The 27,887-nt window shown below is 43.2% G+C and overlaps 1 protein-coding gene across 3 annotated transcripts in view; it reads right to left on the bottom strand.

Moving 5' to 3' along the window:
* LOC138246588 (ly6/PLAUR domain-containing protein 3-like) overlaps positions 1–27,558 on the bottom strand; it is a 119,272-nt gene extending 91,714 nt beyond the window's left edge. The window contains exon 1 of one of the 3 annotated variants that reach the window (XM_069201281.1): positions 27,261–27,558. In XM_069201281.1, coding sequence (XP_069057382.1) covers positions 27,261–27,339 — 79 coding nt within the window. In that variant the 5' untranslated portion in view covers positions 27,340–27,558. The remainder of the gene's footprint in view (positions 1–27,260) is intronic. The other 2 variants (XM_069201282.1, XM_069201280.1) reach the window with 2 other exon arrangements.
* Positions 27,559–27,887: the final 329 nt, after the last annotated feature.

The following is a 27,887-nucleotide window of genomic DNA, read 5'->3' as shown; positions in this document are numbered from 1 at the left end:
CCCTCCTTTATCGGAGCCTCTTACTACAATGTCTGGGTTATTGGAAAGTTTATCTAATGTTTTATAAAATCCACCCTTTTTGTTGTTGAATGCACTCCAACTTCTGGCTCTCAAAATTTTCAATTCTTTAGTCACAGTCTCTGAAAATTGGTCAATCATATCTCCACTGGGTGATGGGACAGTTTTTGACTTTGGTTTCAGACCTGATGCTCCATCTTTGTTAAGACAGATTCCTTCTGATTCCAATCTGTCTAACATCTGTTCTTCATTAATTTCACCCATTGTGCTATCTTCCAATTCCCAAAGTTCTCTCATTAGTGACACATCCTCAATTGTTAGATTATGACTGATTAGTCTTTGTGTGTTATAACTGATTTCTTCTGTACACTCCCCTTGTGTTGTTACTTTTTTACACTTCGCTTGATGGATTTTTGACAATTTTAATTTACGTATAAACAGAAACAAGTCTATACGGCTTTGCACATAATCAAAATCACTGGATTGGCAGTACGAAAGGCCTAACGATAAATTAACTTTGTCCTCCTGGTCCAATTGTATGTCTGATAGATTAACCACAGTTTTATTGTCAGTTAGTACCGTTTGCTGCTGCGAGTCATCTTGCTTCCCTCGTCGCTGTGGTTTTCTTTTGCCCCCTCGTCTTTTCTGCCTCTGCCTCTTCCTCTTATTCGAGTTCCTCCTCTCCATGGTCTGTGATTTGTTCTCCGATCCTTCCTTAAAAAATCAAACTCTTCTTGTAATGTGGTGTGTGACTTTGTTCTTGATGTTTCTTCAAAATCTGTATCAGAACTCTCACTCATGCCTACATTGGATGTCCTTCGTGCAGTGCTTTGAATTTGGCTTGCTGATTCCTTCACTTTCAATTGTCTCCAATAATCAAATTTCCTCGCAAATGTGTAAATTTGTCCCGTCTCATAATCAAATGCGTCTCTGTTGAATTTCCGTGATTTCTTGGAAATGATCTCTTCCTCGATCTTGCTCAATCGCTTTTCCATGGCATTACTCAAAGATTCAACTAACTTTTTATCCGAAAAAGCTTCAATTCGCTTAGTAACACTATTGATTTGTTCTATAACTGTCTCTCTCTCGATTTGTGCATACTTGATTAATATTCTCATCATTCCTGCAGAGCTTGCAGCATTGTGAGCTGCCCATTCCTTTAGAAGATCAGGATTTGAGTCATCATAATTAGGCATAATAAAAATTCTTAAGCCCCTGGGTACTCTATCCACTTCCAAGTACTTATTAAGAGACTCACATTCCCACCATTTGCTTAGTTCTTTCTTTTTCAATTTTTCTAGTTCTTTAAATGCCCCATAAATGTCTGTGCTTGCTGCTGGGGAGTCCCCCCTGGTTAATTGATCATTCCCATTGTTAGTACATTTAGCAAAGGCTAATTCTGCTCTTAATTTTCTGTTTTCATAGACATTTGTGGTTTTGTTAGCCATTATTTTGTGTGTATATGTAATATGAATGTCTATATCCAAAAAATACCTTTCGATCCTCCAATAAATTACTTATACTCTAATGTTGATCACAGAGCCGTACATCGCTTTTATGCACAAAGGCGCATCACACTGAATGCATGATGACAAAAAATCTTCGCATTAGGCAAAAAATATATATTATGGGGCTACTCTCGTCTTTATGTAGGTTTCTCTTGAAAACGGACATGCCACGCTCATTTCATAATGACTAAAACATTCGCGTTTTCCAAAAAGTCTTTTTATGACTTCTCATATCTTTAGAAAATCTGTTGTTAATGTGCGCCTGGGTATAATGTTGCCAATCCCTTGTGAACACCACCGGTCCGTACTCCAATCTACACACTATTCCATGGTTAAATAAGCTTTGAAGTCCGTCTGAAAACAGTACTTTGTTTATATTGAAAAATAATTATGCTGCGTTCAGTTCGTGATAACTCAAAAGTTCGTGTTTCCCCAACACTGTTATACGGCTTTTCGTGTCTTTGAATAGTCTGTTTTCCCAAATGAACATAGATACATTGTTGCCGATCCTTTGTAAACACTTGTACCAATATCGTTTTCTTTCAGCATTCACGCGCCATGTAAAATGCAGATAACTCCTGATCTCTGCTCGGCGCTTGGCTCCGTTTTGAAGGAAATATTTATGAAACTAAACGAGAACCTTTTGCTTACCGTACAACTCAACTGTCGACTCCGGTGTCCTCCGACTCCGCGTAGACTGTCGGGAACGGTATGAAGGTCTCTCTCAGTAAAAATCCATTACGGGGGCAGCGAGGTTAATTTAGAAACACTTAACTTCGGCAATTCCCTTGCCGCTCCTAATCGCCAATGGTGCCTGGATAAGACGCGCGCCACCACGTCTGACATACAAACACAACCTTATTTTTTAATAAGGCAACCGGCACTCCGTGAATGTGCAGATCTAAGGTTTAATACAAACAAACAGGAACGCGTTTCGGCGTCTCCGCCTTTCTCAACCTGTGTGGGCCGCCATTTTTGCCCCATTTAAATACAAGTGCATTTCTTAAAGCAACAAAGTAACAAAAATACTGATAGTTAAACATATAATATTCACAACATCCATCATTACGCCTAATTGCAAAAACATGTATAAATGCATATAAATAAATGCCTATGAATTTTACCTCCTATTTTACATGTTATGTCTATGAAAACCTTGTTCTTATCCAAAAACGAATCTAATCTAAGTAGTAAATAGAAGCAAATATGTAGGCAAAGATAACAAAAAGATATTGAATTGAAACTCTCATACTAGTTATTAACTAAGCATAATTCAAAGATTAATTGCATACCTTAATCAACGATTTACCAACAACAAAAACAAAGTTATACTATACTATGTAACCATGGAAAAATCTTAGAAGAATCGTTAAACATGTTGGAAACACATATAAATACTGCAACGACCATGATATGACACAATAGCAATAACTATGTACTTAAACCTGTGGAATATTATGGTACCATTGTTTTCACAACAGTAAAGAAAATATTATTAATTTTTAATTTTAAATTTTTAATTTTTATGAATGGTACCATATGTCTCATGCTGAATTTTTTTTTTGTGTGTATCAACAGACAGAACATGTGACTAAAAAGGCCTAAATGAAAGAATATACTGAATAAGGAACCCACTTAGTTCAAATGAATATATAATTCTTCACTAGAGTTTAATCCTACTGGCTCTCTAGAATCAAGTGTCAAAATATATCTGGATTCCAACTTTTTCAGGTTTTTCTCCCTGTCCCCTCCACGTACATCTTTTTTTATTCCGTCAATTACACTATATTTGATACTTTCCATTCGTCCTGCATGGAACTCATGTACATGTCTAGCAACAGGGTATGAATCGTCTTTGTTGGTTATCGCCCTCAAATGTTGGAGTATTCTTTTGTGCACTTGGAGTTTAGTACTACCAACATATATCTTGGGACAACTGCATTTTAAAATGTAAATGACATATTCACTCCTGCAGTCGTATCTGCCTTTTATGGTGTGAATAGTTCTGTCTCCTTGCTGGATACTCTTAATGTTTTCACCATTTTTACATGCTTTACATTTGGCACATTTAAAAAAATCCATTTTGCGATTGAAGCCAGCTACTTTGCATAGTCTTCCCCTGTCTCACATCACTTTTCACAAGGACATTTCTCATTGACGTCCCTTTTCTATATGTTATTGTAGGCCTATTTTTCAAATTAGTGCCTATCACAAGATCACTTTTTAGCATGTGCCAATGTTTCTGTAAAATCTTTCTGATGGATTCATGAGCCCTATTAAACGTGGTTATGTATCTAACATTAGCAGTATCATCATGTGTATTGCTATTTTTCTTTCCACCTTTACTGCTTTGTTCTGAAGCAAATAGCAACTGATCTCTGGACCTGGATTTGACTCTAACTGCACTGTGTTGTAATAACTCACTGGAGTATCCTCTCTGTTTTAATCTGTCAATCATGTTGTCTTGTACTTTTAAATAATCACTTTCTTTACTGCAAATTCTCTTGGCTCTCAAAAATTCTCCAAAAGGAATGTTATTCTTCAGAGGTTGAGGATGGTGACTTTTAGCATGCAGGATGCTGTTCCCTGCTGTGGCTTTCCTAAACAATGTTGTCTCAATTTTGTTATTTTCAATGAATACTCTGATGTCTAAGAATTCAATCTCATGGTTGTCAATTTTCCCCGTGAATTTCAAATTACAATGATTAATATTTATTTCTTTGATAAAATTGCTAGCAGTACCTCGATCACCCTTCCAAATTATGAAAATATCATCGATATATCTGAGCCACAGAACGATGTTATCATTCCATTTATCTAGCGGGAAGTTGTTAAGTATCTGTTCTTCCCACCACCCCATGAATAAGTTGGCATAACTTGGAGCAAAGCATGTTCCCATTGCTGTACCGCATACCTGCTCAAATATCTCATTATTGAAGAAAAACATGTTATGTTGTAGACACCATCTTATCATTTGGCTCAGCATTTTGCTATGGTGGTAAAAACTGATTGATCTCATTTTCAAAAAATATTCTACTGCCTGGATTCTCAATTCATGTGGGATACTTGTATATAATGCTGTAACATCAAGTGTCATCAACAAGTATTCATTGTCCCAGCCAACATCAAAAATCCTCCTCAGAAAATCACCACTATCTCGCAGATAGGAAGATAGATTTCTAACTAGTGGCTGTAAAAACTTGTCTATCTATTGTGATACGGTTTCAAACAAACTTCCTTTAATGGACACTATAGGTCGCCCAGGGGGTTTGTGTACATCTTTGTGGATCTTCGGTATCAGGTAAAATACAGGTGAATTGGGAAAGTCTACTTTCAGAAAACTGTATTCTTGTTGACTGATGAGACCTTTGTCACTCCATTGTATCAATTCTGAATCAAATTGTATTTGAACACTCTCAACGTGATCAAGGTCAATCCTTCTATAACATTTGTTGTCATTCAATTGTTTGTATGCTTCATCCATGTATTGTTTTGTTGACCAGATCACTATATTCCCTCCTTTATCGGAGCCTCTTACTACAATGTCTGGGTTATTGGAAAGTTTATCTAATGTTTTATAAAATCCACCCTTTTTGTTGTTGAATGCACTCCAACTTCTGGCTCTCAAAATTTTCAATTCTTTAGTCACAGTCTCTGAAAATTGGTCAATCATATCTCCACTGGGTGATGGGACAGTTTTTGACTTTGGTTTCAGACCTGATGCTCCATCTTTGTTAAGACAGATTCCTTCTGATTCCAATCTGTCTAACATCTGTTCTTCATTAATTTCACCCATTGTGCTATCTTCCAATTCCCAAAGTTCTCTCATTAGTGACCCATCCTCAATTGTTAGATTATGACTGATTAGTCTTTGTGTGTTATAACTGATTTCTTCTGTACACTCCCCTTGTGTTGTTACTTTTTTACACTTCGCTTGATGGATTTTTGACAATTTTAATTTACGTATAAACAGAAACAAGTCTATACGGCTTTGCACATAATCAAAATCACTGGATTGGCAGTACGAAAGGCCTAACGATAAATTAACTTTGTCCTCCTGGTCCAATTGTATGTCTGATAGATTAACCACAGTTTTATTGTCAGTTAGTACCGTTTGCTGCTGCGAGTCATCTTGCTTCCCTCGTCGCTGTGGTTTTCTTTTGCCCCCTCGTCTTTTCTGCCTCTGCCTCTTCCTCTTATTCGAGTTCCTCCTCTCCATGGTCTGTGATTTGTTCTCCGATCCTTCCTTAAAAAATCAAACTCTTCTTGTAATGTGGTGTGTGACTTTGTTCTTGATGTTTCTTCAAAATCTGTATCAGAACTCTCACTCATGCCTACATTGGATGTCCTTCGTGCAGTGCTTTGAATTTGGCTTGCTGATTCCTTCACTTTCAATTGTCTCCAATAATCAAATTTCCTCGCAAATGTGTAAATTTGTCCCGTCTCATAATCAAATGCGTCTCTGTTGAATTTCCGTGATTTCTTGGAAATGATCTCTTCCTCAATCTTGCTCAATCGCTCTTCCATGGCATTACTCAAAGATTCAACTAAATTTTTATCCGAAAAAGCTTCAACTCGCTTAGTAACACTATTGATTTGTTCTATAACTGTCTCTCTCTCGATTTGTGCATACTTGATTAATATTCTCATCATTCCTGCAGAGCTTGCAGCATTGTGAGCTGCCCATTCCTTTAGAAGATCAGGATTTGAGTCATCATAATTAGGCATAATAAAAATTCTTAAGCCCCTGGGTACTCTATCCACTTCCAAGTACTTATTAAGAGACTCACATTCCCACCATTTGCTTAGTTCTTTCTTTTTCAATTTTTCTAGTTCTTTAAATGCCCCATAAATGTCTGTGCTTGCTGCTGGGGAGTCCCCCCTGGTTAATTGATCATTCCCATTGTTAGTACATTTAGCAAAGGCTAATTCTGCTCTTAATTTTCTGTTTTCATAGACATTTGTGGTTTTGTTAGCCATTATTTTGTGTGTATATGTAATATGAATGTCTATATCCAAAAAATACCTTTCGATCCTCCAATAAATTACTTATACTCTAATGTTGATCACAGAGCCGTACATCGCTTTTATGCACCAAGGCGCATCACACTGAATGCATGATGACAAAAAATCTTCGCATTAGGCAAAAAATATATATTATGGGGCTACTCTCGTCTTTATGTAGGTTTCTCTTGAAAACGGACATGCCACGCTCATTTCATAATGACTAAAACATTCGCGTTTTCCAAAAAGTCTTTTTATGACTTCTCATATCTTTAGAAAATCTGTTGTCAATGTGCGCCTGGGTATAATGTTGCCAATCCCTTGTGAACACCACCGGTCCGTACTCCAATCTACACACTATTCCATGGTTAAATAAGCTTTGAAGTCCGTCTGAAAACAGTACTTTGTTTATATTGAAAAATAATTATGCTGCGTTCAGTTCGTGATAACTCAAAAGTTCGTGTTTCCCCAACACTGTTATACGGCTTTTCGTGTCTTTGAATAGTCTGTTTTCCCAAATGAACATAGATACATTGTTGCCGATCCTTTGTAAACACTTGTACCAATATCGTTTTCTTTCAGCATTCACGCGCCATGTAAAATGCAGATAACTCCTGATTTCTGCTCGGCGCTTGGCTCCGTTTTGAAGGAAATATTTATGAAACTAAACGAGAACCTTTTGCTTACCGTACAACTCGACTGTCGACTCCGGTGTCCTCCGACTCCGCGTAGACTGTCGGGAACGGTATGAAGGTCTCTCTCAGTGAAAATCCATTACGGGGGCAGCGAGGTTAATTTAGAAACACTTAACTTCGGCAATTCCCTTGCCGCTCCTAATCGCCAATGGTGCCTGGATAAGACGCGCGCCACCACGTCTGACATACAAACACAACCTTATTTTTTAATAAGGCAACCGGCACTCCGTGAATGTGCAGATCTAAGGTTTAATACAAACAAACAGGAACGCGTTTCGGCGTCTCCGCCTTTCTCAACCTGTGTGGGCCGCCATTTTTGCCCCATTTAAATACAAGTGCATTTCTTAAAGCAACAAAGTAACAAAAATACTGATAGTTAAACATATAATATTCACAACATCCATCATTACGCCTAATTGCAAAAACATGTACAAATGCATATATAAATAAATGCCTATGAATTTTACCTCCTATTTTACATGTTATGTCTATGAAAACCTTGTTCTTATCCAAAAACGAATCTAATCTAAGTAGTAAATAGAAGCAAATATGTAGGCAAAGATAACAAAAAGAAATTGAATTGAAACTCTCATACTAGTTATTAACTAAGCATAATTCAAAGATTAATTGCATACCTTAATCAACGATTTACCAACAACAAAAACAAAGTTATACTATACTATGTAACCATGGAAAAATCTTAGAAGAATCGTTAAACATGTTGGAAACACATATAAATACTGCAACGACCATGATATAACACAATAGCAATAACTATGTACTTAAACCTGTGGAATATTATGGTACCATTGTTTTCACGACAGTAAAGAAAATATTATTAATTTTTAATTTTTAATTTTTATTTTTTATGAATGGTACCATATGTCTCATGCAGAAAAAAAAAAATTGTGTTTATCAACAGACAGAACATGTGACTAAAAAGGCCTAAATGAAAGAATATACTGAATAAGGAACCCACTTAGTTCAAATGAATATATAATTCTTCACTAGAGTTTAATCCTACTGGCTCTCTAGAATCAAGTGTCAAAATATATCTGGATTCCAACTTTCTCAGGTTTTTCTCCCTGTCCCCTCCACGTACATCTTTTTTTATTCCGTCAATTACACTATATTTGATACTTTCCATTCGTCCTGCATGGAACTCATGTACATGTCTAGCAACAGGGTATGAATCGTCTTTGTTGGTTATCACCCTCAAATGTTGGAGTATTCTTTTGTGCACTTGGAGTTTAGTACTGCCAACATATATCTTGGGACAACTGAATTTTAAAATGTAAATGACATATTCACTCCTGCAGTCGTATCTGCCTTTTATGGTGTGAATAGTTCTGTCTCCTTGCTGGATACTCTTAATGTTTTCACCATTTTTACATGCTTTACATTTGGCACATTTAAAAAATCCATTTTGCGATTGAAGCCAGCTACTTTGCATAGTCTTCCCCTGTCTCACATCGCTTTTCACAAGGACATTTCTCATTGACGTCCCTTTTCTATATGTTATTGTAGGCCTATTTTTCAAATTAGTGCCTATCACAGGATCACTTTTTAGCATGTGCCAATGTTTCTGTAAAATCTTTCTGATGGATTCATGAGCCCTATTAAACGTGGTTATGTATCTAACATTAGCAGTATCATCATGTGTATTGCTATTTTTCTTTCCAGTCAAATCCAGGTCCAGAGATCAGTTGCTATTTGCTTCAGAACAAAGCAGTAAAGGTAGGTTTTGGGATGATCCGTCAAGCGACGGCCGAGACAAAGGGGGGTCAAAAAATGTCTGTTTGCATGTTAATTCCCATATTCTTTTTAGACATACCTGCAGTCCAAACCGCTTGATGGAAGCACACCAAATCTGGCAACAAGGTAGTGATTGGTCTGCACATCACATTTAAAAAAAATAGTGTATGTATCCGCTACCCCCGAGCCTTGGCAGCCATGGCTCAAAAGTATTTTTTATGAAAATGTTGGTGAAATTTGCAGCTGGATCCGTAGATTTCGCTCAGGTTTAAAAAAAAAAAACACAGTCTCCTGCGTTTCTCAGTTATTTTGCCCCCTGCTGGGCCAGTTCCCGGGGACACTGCCTTTTTATAGAGGAGGGGGGCACACAGGGCCCCTCTCCTAGGGCTTATTATAGACCCAGGGATCACCAACTTCCAGGGGCTATAAATAAAAGATATGTAGTGGGCCATGTGGACCCCCCTCCTCTATAAAAAGGCAGTGTCCCCGGGAACTGGCCCAGCAGAAGACTCCCCCGGGCCCCACCACCTCCTTGGGTATATTTAAAAAAAATTAAGAGGGGGGCTGCGTGGACCCCTGGGCCCCACCACCTCTCCCTGGCCAATAAGTATATGTAAAATATATAGGGGGCCCCTTCCTGGGCTATAGATGGCCCTGGGGACCCTCAGCTCCCCAGGTCGACCTATGCCCATTAAAGGAGAGAGGGCTGCATGGCTCACCCATCCTGGATTCATACATGGCCCTGGGGACCACCACCCACCAAGGTCGGCTCCTGCTACCTCCCAAGGTGCCCACCTTCGGGGGATAGTTGTTTGCTTTTGCTTGGCAGGAGCTGACAGTTCCTGCCAAGCAAAAGCAAACAGCTGTTAAGCAGACAGGGAAAGAGATTAAACTATTGCTCCCACATGCAGCAAGCTGTATTTTGAGCAGCTCCCTGCATGCAGTAGCAATGCCGGCTCCTGCAGGAGCCAGCTGGGACCACCAGGGGCCTTGAGGCTCCTCCCACTGTCAACAATCACTACTGGGTGCCCTGGGTGGTGCCAGGGCACCCAGGATGATGTGGCCGGGGCCAGCGGGATGGGATCCCCAGGACTGAAATAGGCCTAGGGAAAGGAGGGAGTCGCATGGCTCCTCTCCCTTTGTTAAAGGAAATAAATGGCTCTGGGGAGGTGGTGGTCCCTGGAGCCTGAAGGGGCATGCAGCCCCCCTAAGTGTTTTTAAGCTATTGCCCCTGGGAGGTGGTAGTCTCCGGGGCCCAAGGAGAGATCAGTGAGGCCCACCATCAATTTATTTGAAGTAGCCTCAGGGAGGTAATGGTCCCTGATGCCTAGAAGGTCCAAGTGGACCCCCATTTATTTTTAAAAGTAGCCGTAGGGAGGTGGTGATCCCCGGGTGAAGAAGGGTTCCATGTGAGTAGCCCTGGGGAGGTGGTGGTCCCCAGGGGATGGAGGGGCCTGTGTGCCCCCCCAAATATGTTTGGTTGGGAGTCTTGGGGAGGTGGTGGTCCCCGGGGTCTAGGGCGGTGTACGCTGCCACCCTAACTATTTTTATTTTGTTGCCCCATGGAGGTGGTGGTCCCTGGGGCCCAGTTGGGGTCTGCAAAGCTCCACAACAATTTATTTTACGTAGTACCGGGGAGATGATGGTGCCCGGGGGTCAGTGTGGCTCCCCAACAATTTTCATTTGGTAGCCCCGGGGAGGTGGTGGTCCCTGGGGCCGGAGGTGGTGTGGTCAGGTCTGTGTGCCCCCCCACAAAATTTCTTATTACGTAGCTCTGGGGAGGTGGTAGTTCCTGGGACACGGCAGGGGGGTCTCAATGGCCCCAGACAATTTTGTTTTTTAGGTAGACCCGGGGAGGTGGTGTGTACCATGTGGTTTGGTGATTATAGGAGGTTGTCCAAAGGCTGTGCGTGCGGTGAGGCTGGGTGGGTATAGGGGGTTGTCTGCAGGACCTGGCCACAGGAGAGGATTTGCAGCCAATCCTCACATGTGTGGTGCGGGTTTGGGTGGTTATTAGAGGGCTGGCCACAGGCCAGACCATGTGTTCGACCCCCGCCGCACACAGCCAAAGGCCATGCATGGCGCAGAGTTGGAATGTTATAGAGGGTTGGTTGTTCAGTTGCTAGAGTTATGTGAAGTAACTATAACTCGTTCCCTCAGGTAAATGTTGAATCCCAATTTTTTTGTGGTAAGGAATCCATCTTGTTTTCTGAAGAGTCCTGTGATACTCAATGATAAGGACCCTGCCTGTTGTTGAAATACCTGACCTTGATGAACCATTGTTTTCCTGATTTTATGCTTGGAAAGCAATTTGATGCAGGGCTTCCTCAACTGAAAGCACTTGTGATATACCACAGAACGCTAGCTCAGCAGTAATGTGTTATTGTGTCAGGACACCTGCTATTGCCTAACACGTTTCTCACTTTTATGGAAATTCCCCATCTCACAGTAGGGGGAACATGTGATTAATTCTATGTAATTTCCTATAATGTAATATTACTGTGATCTGATTGTATATTAAATATAAACATTATGAAATCTTGCCTGAAGATAGCTGGACATGTGATCCATATATGTATGATCACCGAGAAATGACTATGTGCTAAATTGTCATTGTACAATTTATGAGACCACCCTTTGTGGTTTATAGGAATAAAAGATGATGTTATACTTCTGCAATTTAAACAGATGGTTTTGAGGGCCAATTGTTCCTGTGTCACGTTATTAAATTGTCTCTCTTACTACAACTAGATGGTGTTTGTCTTTGATTTGGGCCTGGATTTAAACAGTGACTTCTACAGATGGTGGAGAATGCGTCATGAGGAGGGGTCTGTTTACTGGTCCCCATACTCCCCCAGCCTGGCCTCCCTGGGGCCAGTCTGTGGACTGTTGGTGTTCCTCTGTGCAGCCCTCGCTGTGGAGAGTTTGGTGCAGCCGCGAGTACATGTCACCTCCTTGATGTGGGTTCTGCTTCTGTGCTCTCTCTTCTCTTCCCCCTTTCTCCCTGATGGCGGCGGCTTTGCCTATTGAGATTGTCTTTTTGATATTTCTCCCTTTTGGTTGTTTGCTCTTTCTAGCCCTCTTTGTGTATTGCCTTGTGTGTCATGATAAATGTCTGTGTGGGACTATTTCCAGTGACTCTGAGTTGGTGGTCTTCCACAGACTACACTCCTCTGCAGAGGTGCAGGTGTAATTTTTGCTGCTGGTGGGGCTGCTGGTGCAGGTTGTGCACTGACTTTGAGATCTTCAGCTCTTTTTGTGGCGGTAGGGGTCCGCCCAGTCCGGCAGACTAGTGGTGTTCTGCTGGTTCTCTACCCTCTCCTCCAACCTGTTTTGGTGCCAGACGCCTAGTGCTCGGGCTGGCCTCCGGTTGTCCCCAGGATTGGCGGGATCCTGGGTACAAGAGTGGGGTGGCAGTTGTGTGGCAGTTTAGCAGTTGTAACTGTCTTAGGTTTTAATCATGTTTTATTATGATATACATATGTATGTCATGTGCTATTACTACATCACTATTAGTGTCGCTCTTTGTCACAATCATACTTGTTGGGTCCGGTAAAGTTTTTTTCATATTTGGGTATTATGACATTTTGACGAACTAACAATAATATGCTGCTACCCTTTACCATTTAGTAGGAGTGATCTGGATGATAGTAAGCCGCCTCTAGGCAGTGCAGCGCCATTTTCTGGTGCACAAGCCCCATGGACATTACTTCTGTCTTAGTAAAGACAGGAGCCATGCCCACCACCCCCTGGCATGGCCATTGGGGCCAGCACCGTGCAGGAGGCCCCAAGTCAGGGCCCCGAGCGGTGTTTGGCAAAATAAATATATACTTACCCGGACTTACCTTGGATTGGTCCCACATCCTTAAGTGACCTCCTGGTGTGGGTAGGGGTGGGTGGGGGTGTCCCTGGGGACAGGAAAGGAGGTCACCTGTGGGCAATATCCATGGGCTCCCACCAAGGAAATCTGCCTACAGGTACCCTTACGCCTGACCAGACCCGGCCTTTAAATAATGGTGCTAACCATTATTTAAGGCCCCTAGACCCCGTGCTGGATTTTAAGACAGGGGATAAATATGGCGTAAAAGCCACATCGTCCTTTTCTGGACGGGAACGCTTACCTTGCATCTTATTGTTTTCCCCTCCAGAAAATGATGTAAACTCCATTACTTTGGCACTAGACGTGTCTAGCGCCAAAGTATAAATATGGAGTTAGGTTTGCACTGAATTAGCATTAATAGAAATGATGCTAAGTCAGCGCAAACCAAGTATAAATATGGGCCTTACTCTGCAAACTACAATGTATCATCCATTGTTCACCACTAGGGGTTCTTCTGGAAAGCAGAATGAATGGACTGATGTTGCAATCCTTCATGAAATGTGCACCACTGGGAACATTAGGCAATCCACAGGAGCTGCAGGACTCTGTCCCAGAAAGTGTTGGGGCTTGAGGAGCCAATGATAGGGGGTGAGTGCTGAATTATTCCCAAGTGACGGTGAAGTTGATGCCAGGTGTGCCACTACCACAAGTTCCACAATAAAAGATTTCAACAGAAAGAGAGGAGGGTATCACTCCATTAATAAGGGACCTTTTACAACAGGGAGAGATAAGGGAGATAAGGGACAGTCCTTGTAACATCCCTATATTGCCTAAAAAAAAAATGCCCAAGGGACCAGGCGAGGCCCCCACATATAGGTTCACATAGGATCTCCACAAATGAAACAAAATTGGGATCCTATCATTTCCTGTTGTTCGGAACCCAGCTGTAATTCTATCTAGCATTCCAGCCACTGCTACTCACTTCATGGTCGTGGATTTAAGCCCCACCTTCTTTTCCTTCCCATTACATAAAGATTCCCAATACCTTTTTGCATTTTCAATAGGCAGAAGAAGAATGACTTGGGAAAAATTACCTCAGGGGTACACAGAATCACCTTTGATTTTTTCAAATGCCCTGAAGACACATCTGGCCTCCTTACAACTGCTGGAGGCTCTACTTTGGTACAGTGTACTGATGATCTTTAGATGGCCCCACCTTCTCATACAGCTTGCTTGGAGTACACAGTGGCACTGCTTTGTCACTTGGCAGAGAAGGGTTACAAGGTGTCCCCCAAGAAGCTACAGTTTTGCTTGACAACAGTGCAGTAACTGGGTCATGAGTTGCCTTAGGGGACTCTTAGACTACTACCTGACAGTGTTTCCATCATAACGCAGTTTCCCAGGACCTGCACACAAAAGGAGGTGAGAACTTTTCTGGGAGTGGCAGGCTCCTGCAGGCCCTGGATACCAAACTACTCCCTGATTACACATACACTACAAAACCTTACCCACAAGCAGGTGTCTGAACCCGTACCATGGTCCCCAGAGTGTGAAAAGGTATTTGTGACTTTGAAGTGTGAACTGTGTATGGCCCCAGCACTAGGCCTCCCAGATTACACTAAGGACTTCAATCTGTTTTGTCATGAGAAGGGGGACTGCTTGCCAGAAGTCCTGCACAGAAGCACGGGTACTTTTACAGCCCAGTGGCTTACTATTTCACTACCTTGGACCTTGTAGCTGGCACCTTTTCACCATGTCTGAGAGCAGTTGCCTCAGTGGCACTAGCAGTGGAACAATCGGAGCACGTGGTGTTGGCACATACCTTGGTTTTGCATGTTCCCCATGCAGTAGATACACTGCTGACAGCCACAAAGACACAGCATTTGACAAACACCCGTCTTACACAAAATGAATGGACACTGCTGGCCCCACACATTACTATTAAGAAATGCACCACCCTTAAGCTCGCTTGCTTGTTTCCAGCGGGAGGTGACCTGTATAATTGTACCACAGATGATGCATTTCATGATTGTGTACTAGCGACTGACGGTTACACCAAGGTGCGGCTAGACCTCAGAGACACTCCATTCCCAAACACTGACAGAGACCTATTTGGAGATGGGTTATGCTTTAGAGATGACACAGGAAGCCCTGCAAGCTGATTATGCCATGGGCACAGATAAAAGGTTGTTGTGGGGGGCAGTTGACAACAAAAAATGCCCAAGCAGAAGAATTAGTGGCCTTGACAAGAGCTTGCAAAGTGGCACAAAGGAAAACAATGAATATATATACTGATAGCAACACAAAAAGATGATGGACGGAGTGCTGACAATGCAAACACTCACCCCCAGTCACAGATCTGGGTTTAATCCATTGTTCTTTTGCTCACCATGACACCCCAGTTTGGACCCAGCCATATGCAAATCAGTCTTGACCCTGTTCCTCATGGGAACAGTCCAGCCCGAACTGCAAGGCCAGATCCTCCCTAGACTGGAAACAAGCATCCTGGGACCGGTTTCGGGGTTTCACCCCTCATCAGCCAGGCTAGCTTGAATCCAGTGGCATGGGAAGCACGGGACCCACGTCTGGGCATACCCTTCCCACTTAGGGCGACAAATGCAAAAACAATAAGTGATGGACGGAATGCTGAACATTGTCAAACATTCACCCCCAGTACAGTGATCTGGGCCTAAATCCATCGTTTTTTTGCTGCCCATGCCATTCCAGTTTGGACCCAGCCATATGCAAATCAGTCTTGACCCTGTGAGACAGATCTGGGTTTAATCCATCGTTCTTTTGCTCACCATGCCACCCCAGTTTGGACCCAGCCATATGCAAATCAGTCTTGACCCTGTTCCTCATGGGAACAGTCCAGCCCGAACTGCAAGGCCAGGTCCTCCCTGGACCGGAAACAAGCATCCTGGGACCGGTTTCGGGCTTTTGACGCCCAACCTCCATTGACATGACTCCTGTCTTAGCAAAGACAGGAGTCATGCCCCCTTGCCCGATTTTGCGTCAAAACTTTTGACGCACATTCGGCGCAAACAGAGTATAAATATGCCCCTATGTATCAGGAGGAAATGCTTTCACTGATGGAGAGGCAAAGAGAATTGCTCTGACAGGATGTGAACATCAAACATATGAAATGGTTCAAATGTCATCTTCTCCTCCGACAAAAGATGATTGTTTGTATTTTGGTCCAGAATGCATTTACCAACAGACTGGGGTATGAGAGGAGGAAACTGGTAAAAGGGAGATTGTGTGACGGTAGAGGGGGTATGGACAGGTACAAATAGTAAGATAAGTTCGCCAGTGGCAATGCAACCTTCTATGGCCTGTGCTTTCCAAGGCTTTTCACGTGTGGGACGTGATGAAATGATTTGTTTGTTTTCCCAGTGCTGGTACAGTTATACAATTCTGCCAGTATGCTGAACGTTTGTGCAAACAATGTACTGTCCCTGCATTATACAACAAATGGAAAGGTACAATACCTGCAGCAGACCACTTTCCACCACCACATGAACCCTTTGAAAGAAGTTTGCAAATGGATTTCATTCATATGCCTCCCACGCACAAGTACAAATATGTCCTGGTCATAGTGTGCATGTTTAGCAAGTGGACTGAGGCCTATCCAACAAAGAACTGTGTTGCACAAACAGTTGCCAAGTGTTTTCTCAAGGAACTCATTCCTCGCTTTGGTGTGCCAACCCTTTTGAGTACTGACAATGGGCCAAGATTCATCTCCCATGTAATAGATGGCATATGCAAAGGGCTGAGGGTCAGATAGAAACTGCATTGCGCCTATCACCCACCAGCAACAGGAGCAGTGGAAAGAAAGAATGGGGTATTGAAAAACAAAATAGGAATGATTTGTGCATCCACTGAACTGTCCTGGATAGATGTGCTACTGTTAGCCCTATTAGCCATGAGATGCACCCCTGACAGAGTAAAATAACTGAGCACTCGTGAGTTTCTGTTTGGTCGTCCGATGAACATACCTGGCCATTTGTTTATTGCTCCTTTGTCAGTAACTGATGACCTTCTTCTACAGTATTGTAAAAAACAAACAGAAACATTGTGTTGTCTTCACCGCTAGGTGCTGCAGGTCCTACTAGAAGAGGAAACACCATTAGAACATGGACTGCAGCCTGGAGACCTGGGCTGGGTGAAAGACCACACCCGGCGATGCTGCCTTCAACCATGGTGGAGGGGACCTTACTAGGTGCTTCTGATGACTGCCACAACCATCAAGTGTGCAGGGCTACCTTCCTGGATTCACAGATCCCACACCGAAAAGGCAGCAAACACAGAAAATAAGAAGCAGGAGCAGCTGATGGTGCCACTAGCAGTCTCCTCACCTGTCCCAAGGTACAACCTTCGTTCGACCGGGGCAGCTCATGCTACACCTCCAGTATCAGATGCAAACGAGTCCTGCTAGGACTGCTCTTGCTGCACACATCCTTGCAGAAGGCAAGGATTGCAAACGGGTCCTATCCTGAGCTTCTAAACTGTTAGATACCTAAGTCGATATGAAGTACAGGTTAACCTCTGATACGACTTGTGGAAGGTACCATTGATAACGGGAACACATTTGCCATTTCATCACTGCAACACTTGCCTCAAACTAGCATCCAACATCAGAGACCATGCCAAGGAGGAAGGAAGGAGGAAGAAAATGGCCTTAGGTGATGACAGCAATACTTACACCAATTCCAGGAATAATAGTGGCTATAATAGTAGTACTATTTGCAGATCACGTATCTATACTTTTCCTTGAGGGTCCTGATGCCACCAATAAAACTGGGGAACTGAACAAGACACAAACAGTAACGTGGTCAAAACGAGAGGAGATAGAGACACTGGGGACATTAAAAGATAAGAAGACAGTGGCATGGAGTGAATATAAGGAAGCCTATACTGAAAATACATATGTACAAATGGTAAACCTGCATGTAGAGATTGCCAATGTTTCGGATTGCTATGTTTTCACACACCTACCAATGCATTCCCAGGAAACAATGAGTCCCATTTGGAAATATGCAGGATGTAAAGTTGTTGCTGAGATAATGCATACACGTTATGGTATGTCTTCCAAAACTAAAACAATCCCATCATCTTCCCAGGGTGGACTACCATGTGCAAATATGTGCCCACAGGAAGGAGACAGCAAGTTTATTGAGCAAGTTTAATGGAACAAAGCTAAAGGAAACAAATGGAGGAAAGGACCCACTAGCCCGGTATGTTCCTGGGGTAAGAGGGTGGAGGACTTGGGCATACCAATTTTAAAAAAAGTTCAAAGAGCACCAAAAAGGAAGATGGGCCATGTACTGTGGTGAAGGTGATTAATGCTGAGCACAAGGTGGCTTGTAAGGAAAGATCAATAAAGGAAAACACCCCCACATATGTGAGCAACAGTAAATGCAGCAGGTATGCACATTTATAAAGGACAAAGGATGGTCTGATGCAGCTGTCACTACAGTTGGAGGGACCTGAGGGATTTTTCTCCATGTGTTGAAAGTGAGCATATTTTGATTGCCTGCTGGTTGATATGGCAGTTGTCACCCTTCACTGGTGCTACCCCAAATGACCCATGTTGCCAATATTTCCTTGATAGGTCATCTAGCTAGCCCAAGAGCCCCTAGGAAAAGGACACCCCCATGGTTGGATCATACTTTCACAGCTATAAGTGTGATGTCGACCCCTGCAGAGATGGCCTGTTCATCATTTAGAGTATATTAACTCGCACGACTGATAGAAAAATTGGCACATTCCACATCAGCAATGTTAGGAAACATAACAGAAGAACTAACAGCTATGAGGGCCGTAGTGATCCAGAGTTGTATTGCGTTAGACATCCTCCTAGCAAAAGAGGGTGAGGTCTGTCAAGTCATTCACCAATCTTGCTGTGCGCATATACTGGACAAGAGTGGAAAAATAAATAAGGCCATAGATGATATAAAAAAAGGGGAAGAAGGAGGCAGAGGGAATACACACAGATGGCATCTGGGAAATGGTAGAGATGTGGCTTAGCAACTGGGGATCCTGGTTTTCAGAAGTTGTAATAATAGGGGTTCCAATATTGATAACACTGTGTGCACATACAGGTATGCCCTACCTGCATTAGTATTCTCGTCACTGATTGCTGTAATACAAGTAGGCATCATTGGCAAGGGGACCACCATACGAGTGACAGTGACAACTTGAAGGGCTGAGAGGATGTAATACTATTGAAGGAGATAGTATAGGATACCATTGGGTATCGGAGGGCGGAATGTGGAATCTCAATTTTTATGTAGTAAGGAAATCATCTTGTTTTCTGTCTGTTGTTGAAATACCTGACCTTGATGAATCATTGTTTTTCTGATTTTATGTTTGGAATGCAGTTTAATGCAAGGCTTGCTCAAGAGACAGCACTTGTGATATACCACAGCATGCTAGCCCAGCACTATTGGATTATCGAATTAAGCCACCTGCTATTGCCTAAAGTGTTTCTCAATCTTAAGAAAATTCCCCAACTGACAGTAAGGGGAACACATGATTATTTCTATGTACTTGCTTATAATACAAAATTACTGTGATTTGATTCGATATTATTAAATATAAACTTTATGAAATCTTGCCTGGAGATAGCTGCACAGGTGGTCCATATATGTATGATTGCCAAGAAATGACTATGTGCTAAATTCTCATTGGGCAATTTATGAGAACACCCTTTATGGTTTACAGGAATAAAAGATTATGTTATACTTTTGCAATCTGAACAGTTGGATTTGAGGGCTAATTGTTCCTGTGTCACGTTATTTAATTCTCTCTCTTACTAGTCGTTATGTTTATTTTTGGTTCATTTTACGAATGAAGATCTCAGATCATGGGTAAATTGTCATATAACATATTGTATATATCTTGAATTAGATTTATAATGAAATTATGCCATTTTCAGTTGAAATAATCATGTAGTTTAAATTAGAGATTGCGCCGAAATAATCATGTGATGGTATAAATAGTAAACAAATATGACGTGTGGCAGGTTGACGAAGGCAGTAATGCTGAAACGCGTTCCTGTAAATCGTTAACAAACTTGATCACAATTTGTCTTGGAGTGCCGACCTTCTGTGAAAAGAAGAAAGTGCTTATATATATATATATATATATGAGCACACACACATCTATTTTTTTCACTGAAAAATCAAAGGTTAAGATGATGTTATATGTTAGTTAGGTAAATATGTCAGTGACAACATAACGCTTTTAACTAACACACGGAACTTCACCAGTTATAGTTAGTAGAGCTAACTATAACTTGTGCCCTGCCATGCACTGCTTCTGATCTCACAAATGACATCACTCATGACTTTTGCTGTAACTTCATTTATGACGTCACTGATGACATCTCAAATGACATCACTGATGACATCATCTATCCAAGCTGCTTCTGTACACATTGCTCTTTAAATGGGTATTGCATTAGAGATATGGAATTAAGTGCAAAATGGCTCAGATTAGTATAAAGCATCATTAATCATATCATGCATATAATCCCTATAGGTTAAAAAAGCTTCTGTTATGTGCAACATTGACCTTACAGCGTACACTTCATGGGTACTCGAGTTCCTGTTGACTAACAACCACATCTAAAAGGGTAACTTCTACTGCACATGGTGTTCAATCTCTATACAACTATTCAGAGAACACCAAATTGCCCTACCATAGGCTGTCTTTTCCTGTTGCAAACCCTTCACAGTCTCTGAATCTACACTGAGAAATGAAGTGGATATCAGTAGAAAAGTGGATACTGTAACCAGTGTTTACACTATTGAGGTAGTTTACACAGGTCCACACTGTTTTCAAACAGTGAAGCTCTCATGAGAAATACACCACAGAGTATTAAAAAGTATCTATTATGAACAGTGTGCGCTCTATGTAAAACTTGTCCAAACAGAGACTATTCTTGTCAAATAACCAGGGTCTCAAGGTGCTAATGATCATGCTACCTGGAGCCTTCAAACTCTGGTGAAAACTTTACTGACAGCACGTCTTCTGAAGCAAAACAAGCACATGTACATTGGTACCTGGTGCACACAAACTAACAAACTCATTAGATGATATTGTCAATGATATCATAAATGATGGCATAGAATGTGTGATGAGTAATGTAATATGCTGGTCATGAGTGCTGTAATATATCTAACAATAACTGCTCCATTTCTGTGGTTTGTGAGAGTAAATTTGGAACCTATCTATAACGTCCCTGTAACCTTTGTTTTTTTCAGTGAATTTCTAAGGCTTTTTTAATGTAAAGTAATTTCCATTACTATACATTAATCCAACTGCCCCCACGCATGTCCAAATACCACCTAACCCCGAACCGCTCATGGCCAAATGCCATGTATGATGAGGATCGGATGCAGGGCCTGGCCAGCAGCCAGTCCCCTACCCACCCATAGTTACGCTGCGCACGGCCTTTGGCCATGCGCAGCTGGAGTTATCCACATGGCCTGTTTGTCTGGGTGTGAGAATAGGTGTCCAAGGGTGTCTTTGGGCATGAGAGTGACTGTGAGAGTGGCTAAGTGTGAGAGTGGGTGTGAGAGGGTCTATGTGGGTGCAAGAGCGTCTGATTGAGCTCCAATAGATGAAAGATGCATTAACCTCCACAAAGGATTTCAGATGATTTTTCAACATAGTATCGCTGAGTAAGCACATTTGCTTTGCCTTCGCCAGGCTAAGGAGTTAGGCTCATTTGTCCTTTCCAGAAGTGATGGGACACCTGCTAGGCTTATATTTGTAAGTGCTTCCGGTTGAGGTTTAATTTCTGTGAAATGAGCATCACGGCCAGAATCGAGGCTTCCCTGCTCGTTTATCCAGCATCCAGTTCACAGTCAAGCAATAAATGTCTATTCAACTGGAGCACTTCCCACAGGTTAGGTACTAAGTGTTACCTCATTGGGTGAATGTCCATTGAGGGTGGGGTGGCCTCCCTCCCCTGGCTGGTTTTAGCCTTGGGGAGCCCATCCCCCAGGGACCACTATAACTCCAGGGTGGTTCCTCCTCGGGCCAATTTCAGCCCCATGGGCTCCATTCCACAGTCATCTCTCCAGGGTCCCCTTCAGGGCACCCTATGTGTAATGGGATCCTGGGGGGAGCCTGAAGGCCACGTGGTCCTAGCCGCCTCCCCGCTTTCTCCAGGAGCCGGCATGCTGTCACAGAGATGGGACTGCTAAAAATGCAGCTCCCTCTCTATGAGAACAGTTGTTTCCTCTGTTTCCCTGCCTGTGTTTTTGCAGGCAGGGAAACAGAGGAAACCTGCGCTTCCAGCAGCGAGACCTGTTTGACACTTGCTGGAACTGGAATGGTTGTTCTGACTTAACAGGTGCTGTCAAAGCTACCGCCAAGTCAGAACAAATGTCCTGCTGTTGGGCACCCCAAGACATTGCAAGTGCCGGCCCTGGAGGGGGAGGGTGGCCATCCCCAGGGCCATTATTGGCTCCTCGAGAGGGGCCGCGTGGCACCCCTCCAACATTAGAATTTGCAATGGGGAGGTGGTGGTCCTGGGGACTTGGGTCCGCAACAGACCCACTTCATTCTTTCATTTTAGCCCCCCTGTGTTAACTTAATCTTTAGCCTTGGGGAGGTCACGGTTCCTGGGGCTCTGAGGAAGGCCATACGGGCCTCCCCCATATCAAATTATAGCTTTGCCCTGGAGAGGTGGTGGTTCTGTGGGCAAATGTAACCCCAGGACGGGGGTTCCCATGCCCCTACATCCTTTTTAAAGCCTCCAATGTCCCGGGGACCTAGCCCACAGGGGTGCAAATTAAAATAAAAAAGAGCAGGAGACCAATCTTATTTTTATTTTATTTTTTTAAGTGTGGAGGCTCTGGGTATTTTCCTGCAATTTAATAAAATAATTACTTTTTAGCCTAAGGGACCCTTAGACCAAGGCTGGGGGTTCGGGTGACCCTACCCTGGCCTCTTTTCTTTTCCACTTTTTTCTGAAGCTGTGTCCTAAGATGGCTGTCAACAGTTCCTTGCTGAAGTGCTGACAGCAAATCAGATATCAGCACTACGCCAGTTGGATTGGCTGAGTATCTCCGTGCCTAGATATCTATATTTTTTGCCCTCTAATATCTCGAAAACCCTCTGAATTGATTTACACCAAATCAGCATCCTTTCTGGACCAAGAGCTAGCTTTCTGCCAAATTTAGTGTAATTCCATCTAGCAGGTCGGGCTGTAGTCGTTTTCAAAAACTTGAAAAATCCCATTGACATACAATGGGGGGAAAGTGTTTTGGTCCCCCGCCTTTTTTCTTGACCCTTGCCTGACGGATCACCCAGAAACTTTCAACACAGCAGCTGAACTGACTAAAGTATAAATTTAGAAAATCTCATGAAGATTTGTGAAGAGGCACCAAAGTTTTTGGCAAAACAAAAAATGCTCTGTCTATGGAACAAAATGGTCCTAACTATAACTACCACTTGGTGACCACCAGTTACGCCCCTGTAACCTTTTGTTTTTAACGTGAATTTCTATGTTGTTTTTAAATTCTAACTCCTAACTATAGCGCCCCTGTAACCTTTGTTATGTTCAGTGAATTTCTATTGTATTTTTAAAGTACTGTAATTTTCATTACTATACGTTAAACCAACCCCTGCCACACATGGCCCTCTGCTGTACGTGTGGCGATTGGCCACAGGGCCTGGGATGTGTTGTGCGTGGTCAAAGGCCATGCAAGGCAGGGTTTGGATACAGGGCCACGGCTGCAGCCAGACCCTTCTGCCTACTGCCCTAACTGCCCAACCCAACGCTGTACACTGCCAAAGATTTGGCCACGTCCTACTTCTCAGAGTGTGGGAGGGTGTATCTGGGGGTGAAAGTGGCTGTGAGAGTGTCTGACAGTGGGTGAGAGAGTGGGTGCATCAGTGTCTTAGTGGGTGTGTCAGTGTCTGTGAGAGTCTGTGAGTGGATAAGTAAGGGTTTCAGTGGGTCTGTGAGTGGGTGTGTATGAGGCTGAGTGGGTCTGTGAGTGGGTGTGTGAGTGTCTTAGTGGGTCTGTGAGTGAGTGCATGAGGGTCTGAGTGGGTGTGTGAATGGGAGTGTAAGGGTCTGAGTGGGTGTGAGAGTGGGAGAATGAGACAGAAAATGAGAAACAGAGAGAGAAAGAAAGTGAAATGTATTTGTCAATTAAAGAGAGTGAGATCACCTTTCAGTATGAACCTTTTAAACTTTTGAAGTTTAAAAGAAATTAAAGAAGAAAAATGAGCAGGGACACACTTGGAGTAGAACCCTCATCTTTCAGTGTGAGGATCTCTGACCTTAACCTTTAGCCCATAGTGGACTTCTTACTATGATGCTTCCAGAGATACCTATGACAGTCAACCCACCCATGTTTTGGAATGAAAAGTGAATGTTCCATCACTAGAAAGCTTTATTAGTCTAAACACTACTAAATAGATAACCATATTGCCAAGGGATACTAGGATGTGATCATTCAGCCTACTGAGTGATAGTACAAGACGTACAAGACCTTGACCATTAGGCCAGAAGTGACTGTTCTGCTCTGCATCCAAACATAACTATAACATTCATTCCAAACATCTTGCTAGTTTGATGCTTTGAAGTCATCCTGTGGGAGCCAGCATTTCTCCTCCAAGTAGAGTGCTGTTTTGAATAGCAGCTCCCAGCTTGCGGGAGCAATGTTTTCATCTCTCTTCCCCGCACGCACCTACTGTGAACTATAGACAAATCCCACCTTATGCAAATCCGTACTGCCCTTACTCCTCATGGGAACAGTGTGCCACAAACTACCAGTGACCCAAAGCGATTCCCAGTGGTTAGACTACTTTCAAACATTCCTCCCATCACCTTCTGTGTATTTGAGGTACTTCTCTAAGTGGCCTGATGTAGGCCATGTGCTCTGTGTGGCACTGGAACTTATCTGCATCCGACTGACAAAGCTCAACTATGCCGAAACCAGTCTTGGGTTGACTGTTTGGGCTGGACTGTTCCTATTGGAGCAGGATTCAGGATGGTTTGCATATGGCTGAGTCCAACCTGGGTTGGCACGGTGTGCCAAAAAAAAACAAAAAAAACAATGAGTTGGAATGCTACACTAAGCAACTACAACTCGTTAGACTATTTGCAAGCTTCTTCCCATCACCTTTTGTGTGTGTTTCATGTAATGCCCTAACTGGTCAAGGGTATGCTCAGATGTTGGTACAATGCTGGCTGTGTTACTGAACCAGGCTGTTTTTGACTGAAGTGGCCTAACTAGGTCCAAACTGGTCTTGGGTTACTTTTGATCCAGTATCGAAAGGACCAAGCTTGGCAGTTTGGGCTCAACTGTTCCTGCTGGAGCAAAACAATTATATGTGTATGCCTTAGTCTATTATGAAGTGGGACTGTAGGAAAGAAGCAATGGTTTGGAATCCTACCCTAAGCGATTGCCAGTGGTGAGACAAATTTGCGAGTATTTCTCCAAACAGCTTTTGAATATCTGATGCTACTCACAGATAGCTGAATGAAGATACACCCATGTGCCCATTATGCACAACTGTATTTGAACGTGCCCTCTGCTTCCAACATCCATAGCCTCAAACACTGCACATCATTCCGACCTGGGTGTCCATTGCCTACCTGAAGCTTAACACAGCCAAGGCAAACCTGTCTCAATTACATGAACTTTGAGGACTCTGAACTCAAACTTTCACTGAACGGTACGTCCCGTGGATTCACCCTAGAGCCCAACCTAACCCTCAAGGAAGGCATTAACAAAAAACAAAGGTGACCTGGTACCAGGTCTCTCTTCCAAAGAAAATTCAACTGTTTCTTCTGGAAAATGAATTCAGAATTGCTGTTCAAGTCTTCTACTCACACATCCAGATGGTGTAATGCCTTACTTCATGGCCTCCAAGCTTTCACACTGGCACCCTTTAAAAGGGCATCCTACAAATTGCAGCATTGCACATTATCTCTGTTTCACTCTTATGACTATTTTTTAACCTTGGCCTCTATCTCCCATCTGGTCCAATAAATTGATTACCCGTTGTAGGCTTTGAGAGCCAATTTTAATCACCCTTTTTTTTTATCTCCTTTGCTTACTCATTCTTGGGGTCACAGCATCATCATTTAAAAGATCTCCGGCAAAGAGTCCCCCCATTCGGGGTGGTGCCCGTCCGACATTGCAGTGCCGGTCTGACGAGGAGCAACTCCGATGATGAAGCATGACATCCTTTTTGATGTGTGAGGTTTCTTGCTCCTAAATTTTAGGACCCCCGCCACAGTATCCTTTCTCTCCTTCTATTTGGAACAGTGTATCTTATATTTTGACGTATCTACCGGGAGGATATACACTGGACCATAACTCCTCCCTATCCCTCTATTTATTGGCCCTCCTCACGGTCACCAAGTGAGGAGCCAAAATCACACTGTGGCAGGGACAAGAAGCCTGAAACCACTTCAAATAGTGGGTTTCCAGCTCGGTTTCGGAGGCCGTAAGCAGTCCATGTCTATAAAAGGTATGAAAACACCGCAGGACATCGGCCACAGCCGGGATAACTTTCGTTTTGGGGGGTGTTTTTGGGAGAGGGGGCGGGGTCTTAGTGAAGGGCAGAGTGCTTCACCAGGCCCCGCCCCCTCCAAGGTCCTGCTCCCTTCTCACACTGTGAAAATATTTTGTAAGTGGGCAAATATGGAAATACCACATACATACACACAAATACACACAGTCCAACTACCACTGAAACCACCACTGGTTCCGCCGGGGTACACTCAAAGGCAGCAGAGTATTCACCGCCTGTTTCCCGCACTGAGAACCTGTCTCCTTCCCGCTGTGTGTGCTCACACTTGGAAAATCCTACATTTTTAACAACTCAAAGGACTTGTTGTTTTCATGTGGGCCGTACTCCCATTATCAATTCTGTTAATTAGTTGTTCCTCATCACTTTCATAGCCTGTGCTCAAATATGGGTGCGAACAGCCACGGGTCTGAATGGCAGCTAGGTTAACTCAGCCTTCCATCCTTCCAAAGTCGATCAACTGAGCACCATTATTCTTGATAATAACATCGGCTATTTGTAGCACTTAGGGTCAGCAGAAGTGTGGTATGAAACATCACATACACCAGTCCTATCAAAGCAAGGCACACAGAAGCAGCACACTTAAGCCAGACCTATTCTCTACAAGGTTTCGCCCATCTGCTTAAAAAATGTATCATGTTGAATCAGTTCGAAATGCAATCACCCACATCGGAGCCCTGTCCCGTGTTCCCCTCGCCTGTCTCTGTAAGTTTGCCATTTTATTCAAAGCTTATGGTTTTATAGGGCGCCCATGCAGTCAAGAACACACGTCGATATGCACATGATACTGGTAATCGAGGGTCCACGTGCCGGCAGTGAGGTGCACACATTCCCTAACCCCCACAAATTATTACATGGCAGCAGGCACACCACATCCACCCCACAACATACCTTGAGCCAAGAGGACCGCCATCAGCATCCCCGGCAAGGCCACTTTCCGCAAAACCTGCGCCAGCCTTCCCGCCTCCATCCCTGCGCTTCCCTTCTTGTTCGTCTGCCGAGGAAAACAGATGGTGTCAGAGTAGAGCCAGGACCTGGTTTGAGGAGACTCTTTTAAACACCTGCCAGCCCGCTACCTGTTGGGTACCTCGTGTCCCCTCCCTTCTCTGCTAGCGTCAGAAGTGCACAAGGAGGAAGTTCGGGTGCGGCCTTACGCACCCCTCTCCACCCTGACGTGTAATGCCAGTCCGGTTTAGGCAACTCGGTGGATTTGTACACTTGACTAATGCTCGAGGAGGAAGAGCAAGGTCATTAAAAAAACAAATACTTTCCGGGTTTGTTCTGTCCTAGGACTGCGCGTGCATTGAGCGGGAAAGGGAACCGTAAATGAGCGTTTCAGTTCTAACCTGACTAGTTTCGCGTTTACTTAGGGGGCGGAGCCCTGGCTGCTATTTCTACACGTTGATAATTAATGAAGCAATCGCCAAAGGCATCCTTTGGGTTCTAACAAGTGCTCGATTTTAATAAAAGAATAAATACGTGCAGGAGCCTAGATTTGTAGGTCCTGCGTTTGCCAGG

The sequence above is a fragment of the Pleurodeles waltl genome, chromosome 7 (assembly GCF_031143425.1).
Source record: "Pleurodeles waltl isolate 20211129_DDA chromosome 7, aPleWal1.hap1.20221129, whole genome shotgun sequence".
In the NCBI taxonomy this organism is placed as follows: domain Eukaryota; kingdom Metazoa; phylum Chordata; class Amphibia; order Caudata; family Salamandridae; genus Pleurodeles; species Pleurodeles waltl.
Note: the sequence above shows the minus strand (reverse complement) of the source record. Positions and strands in the feature narration are given on the sequence as shown.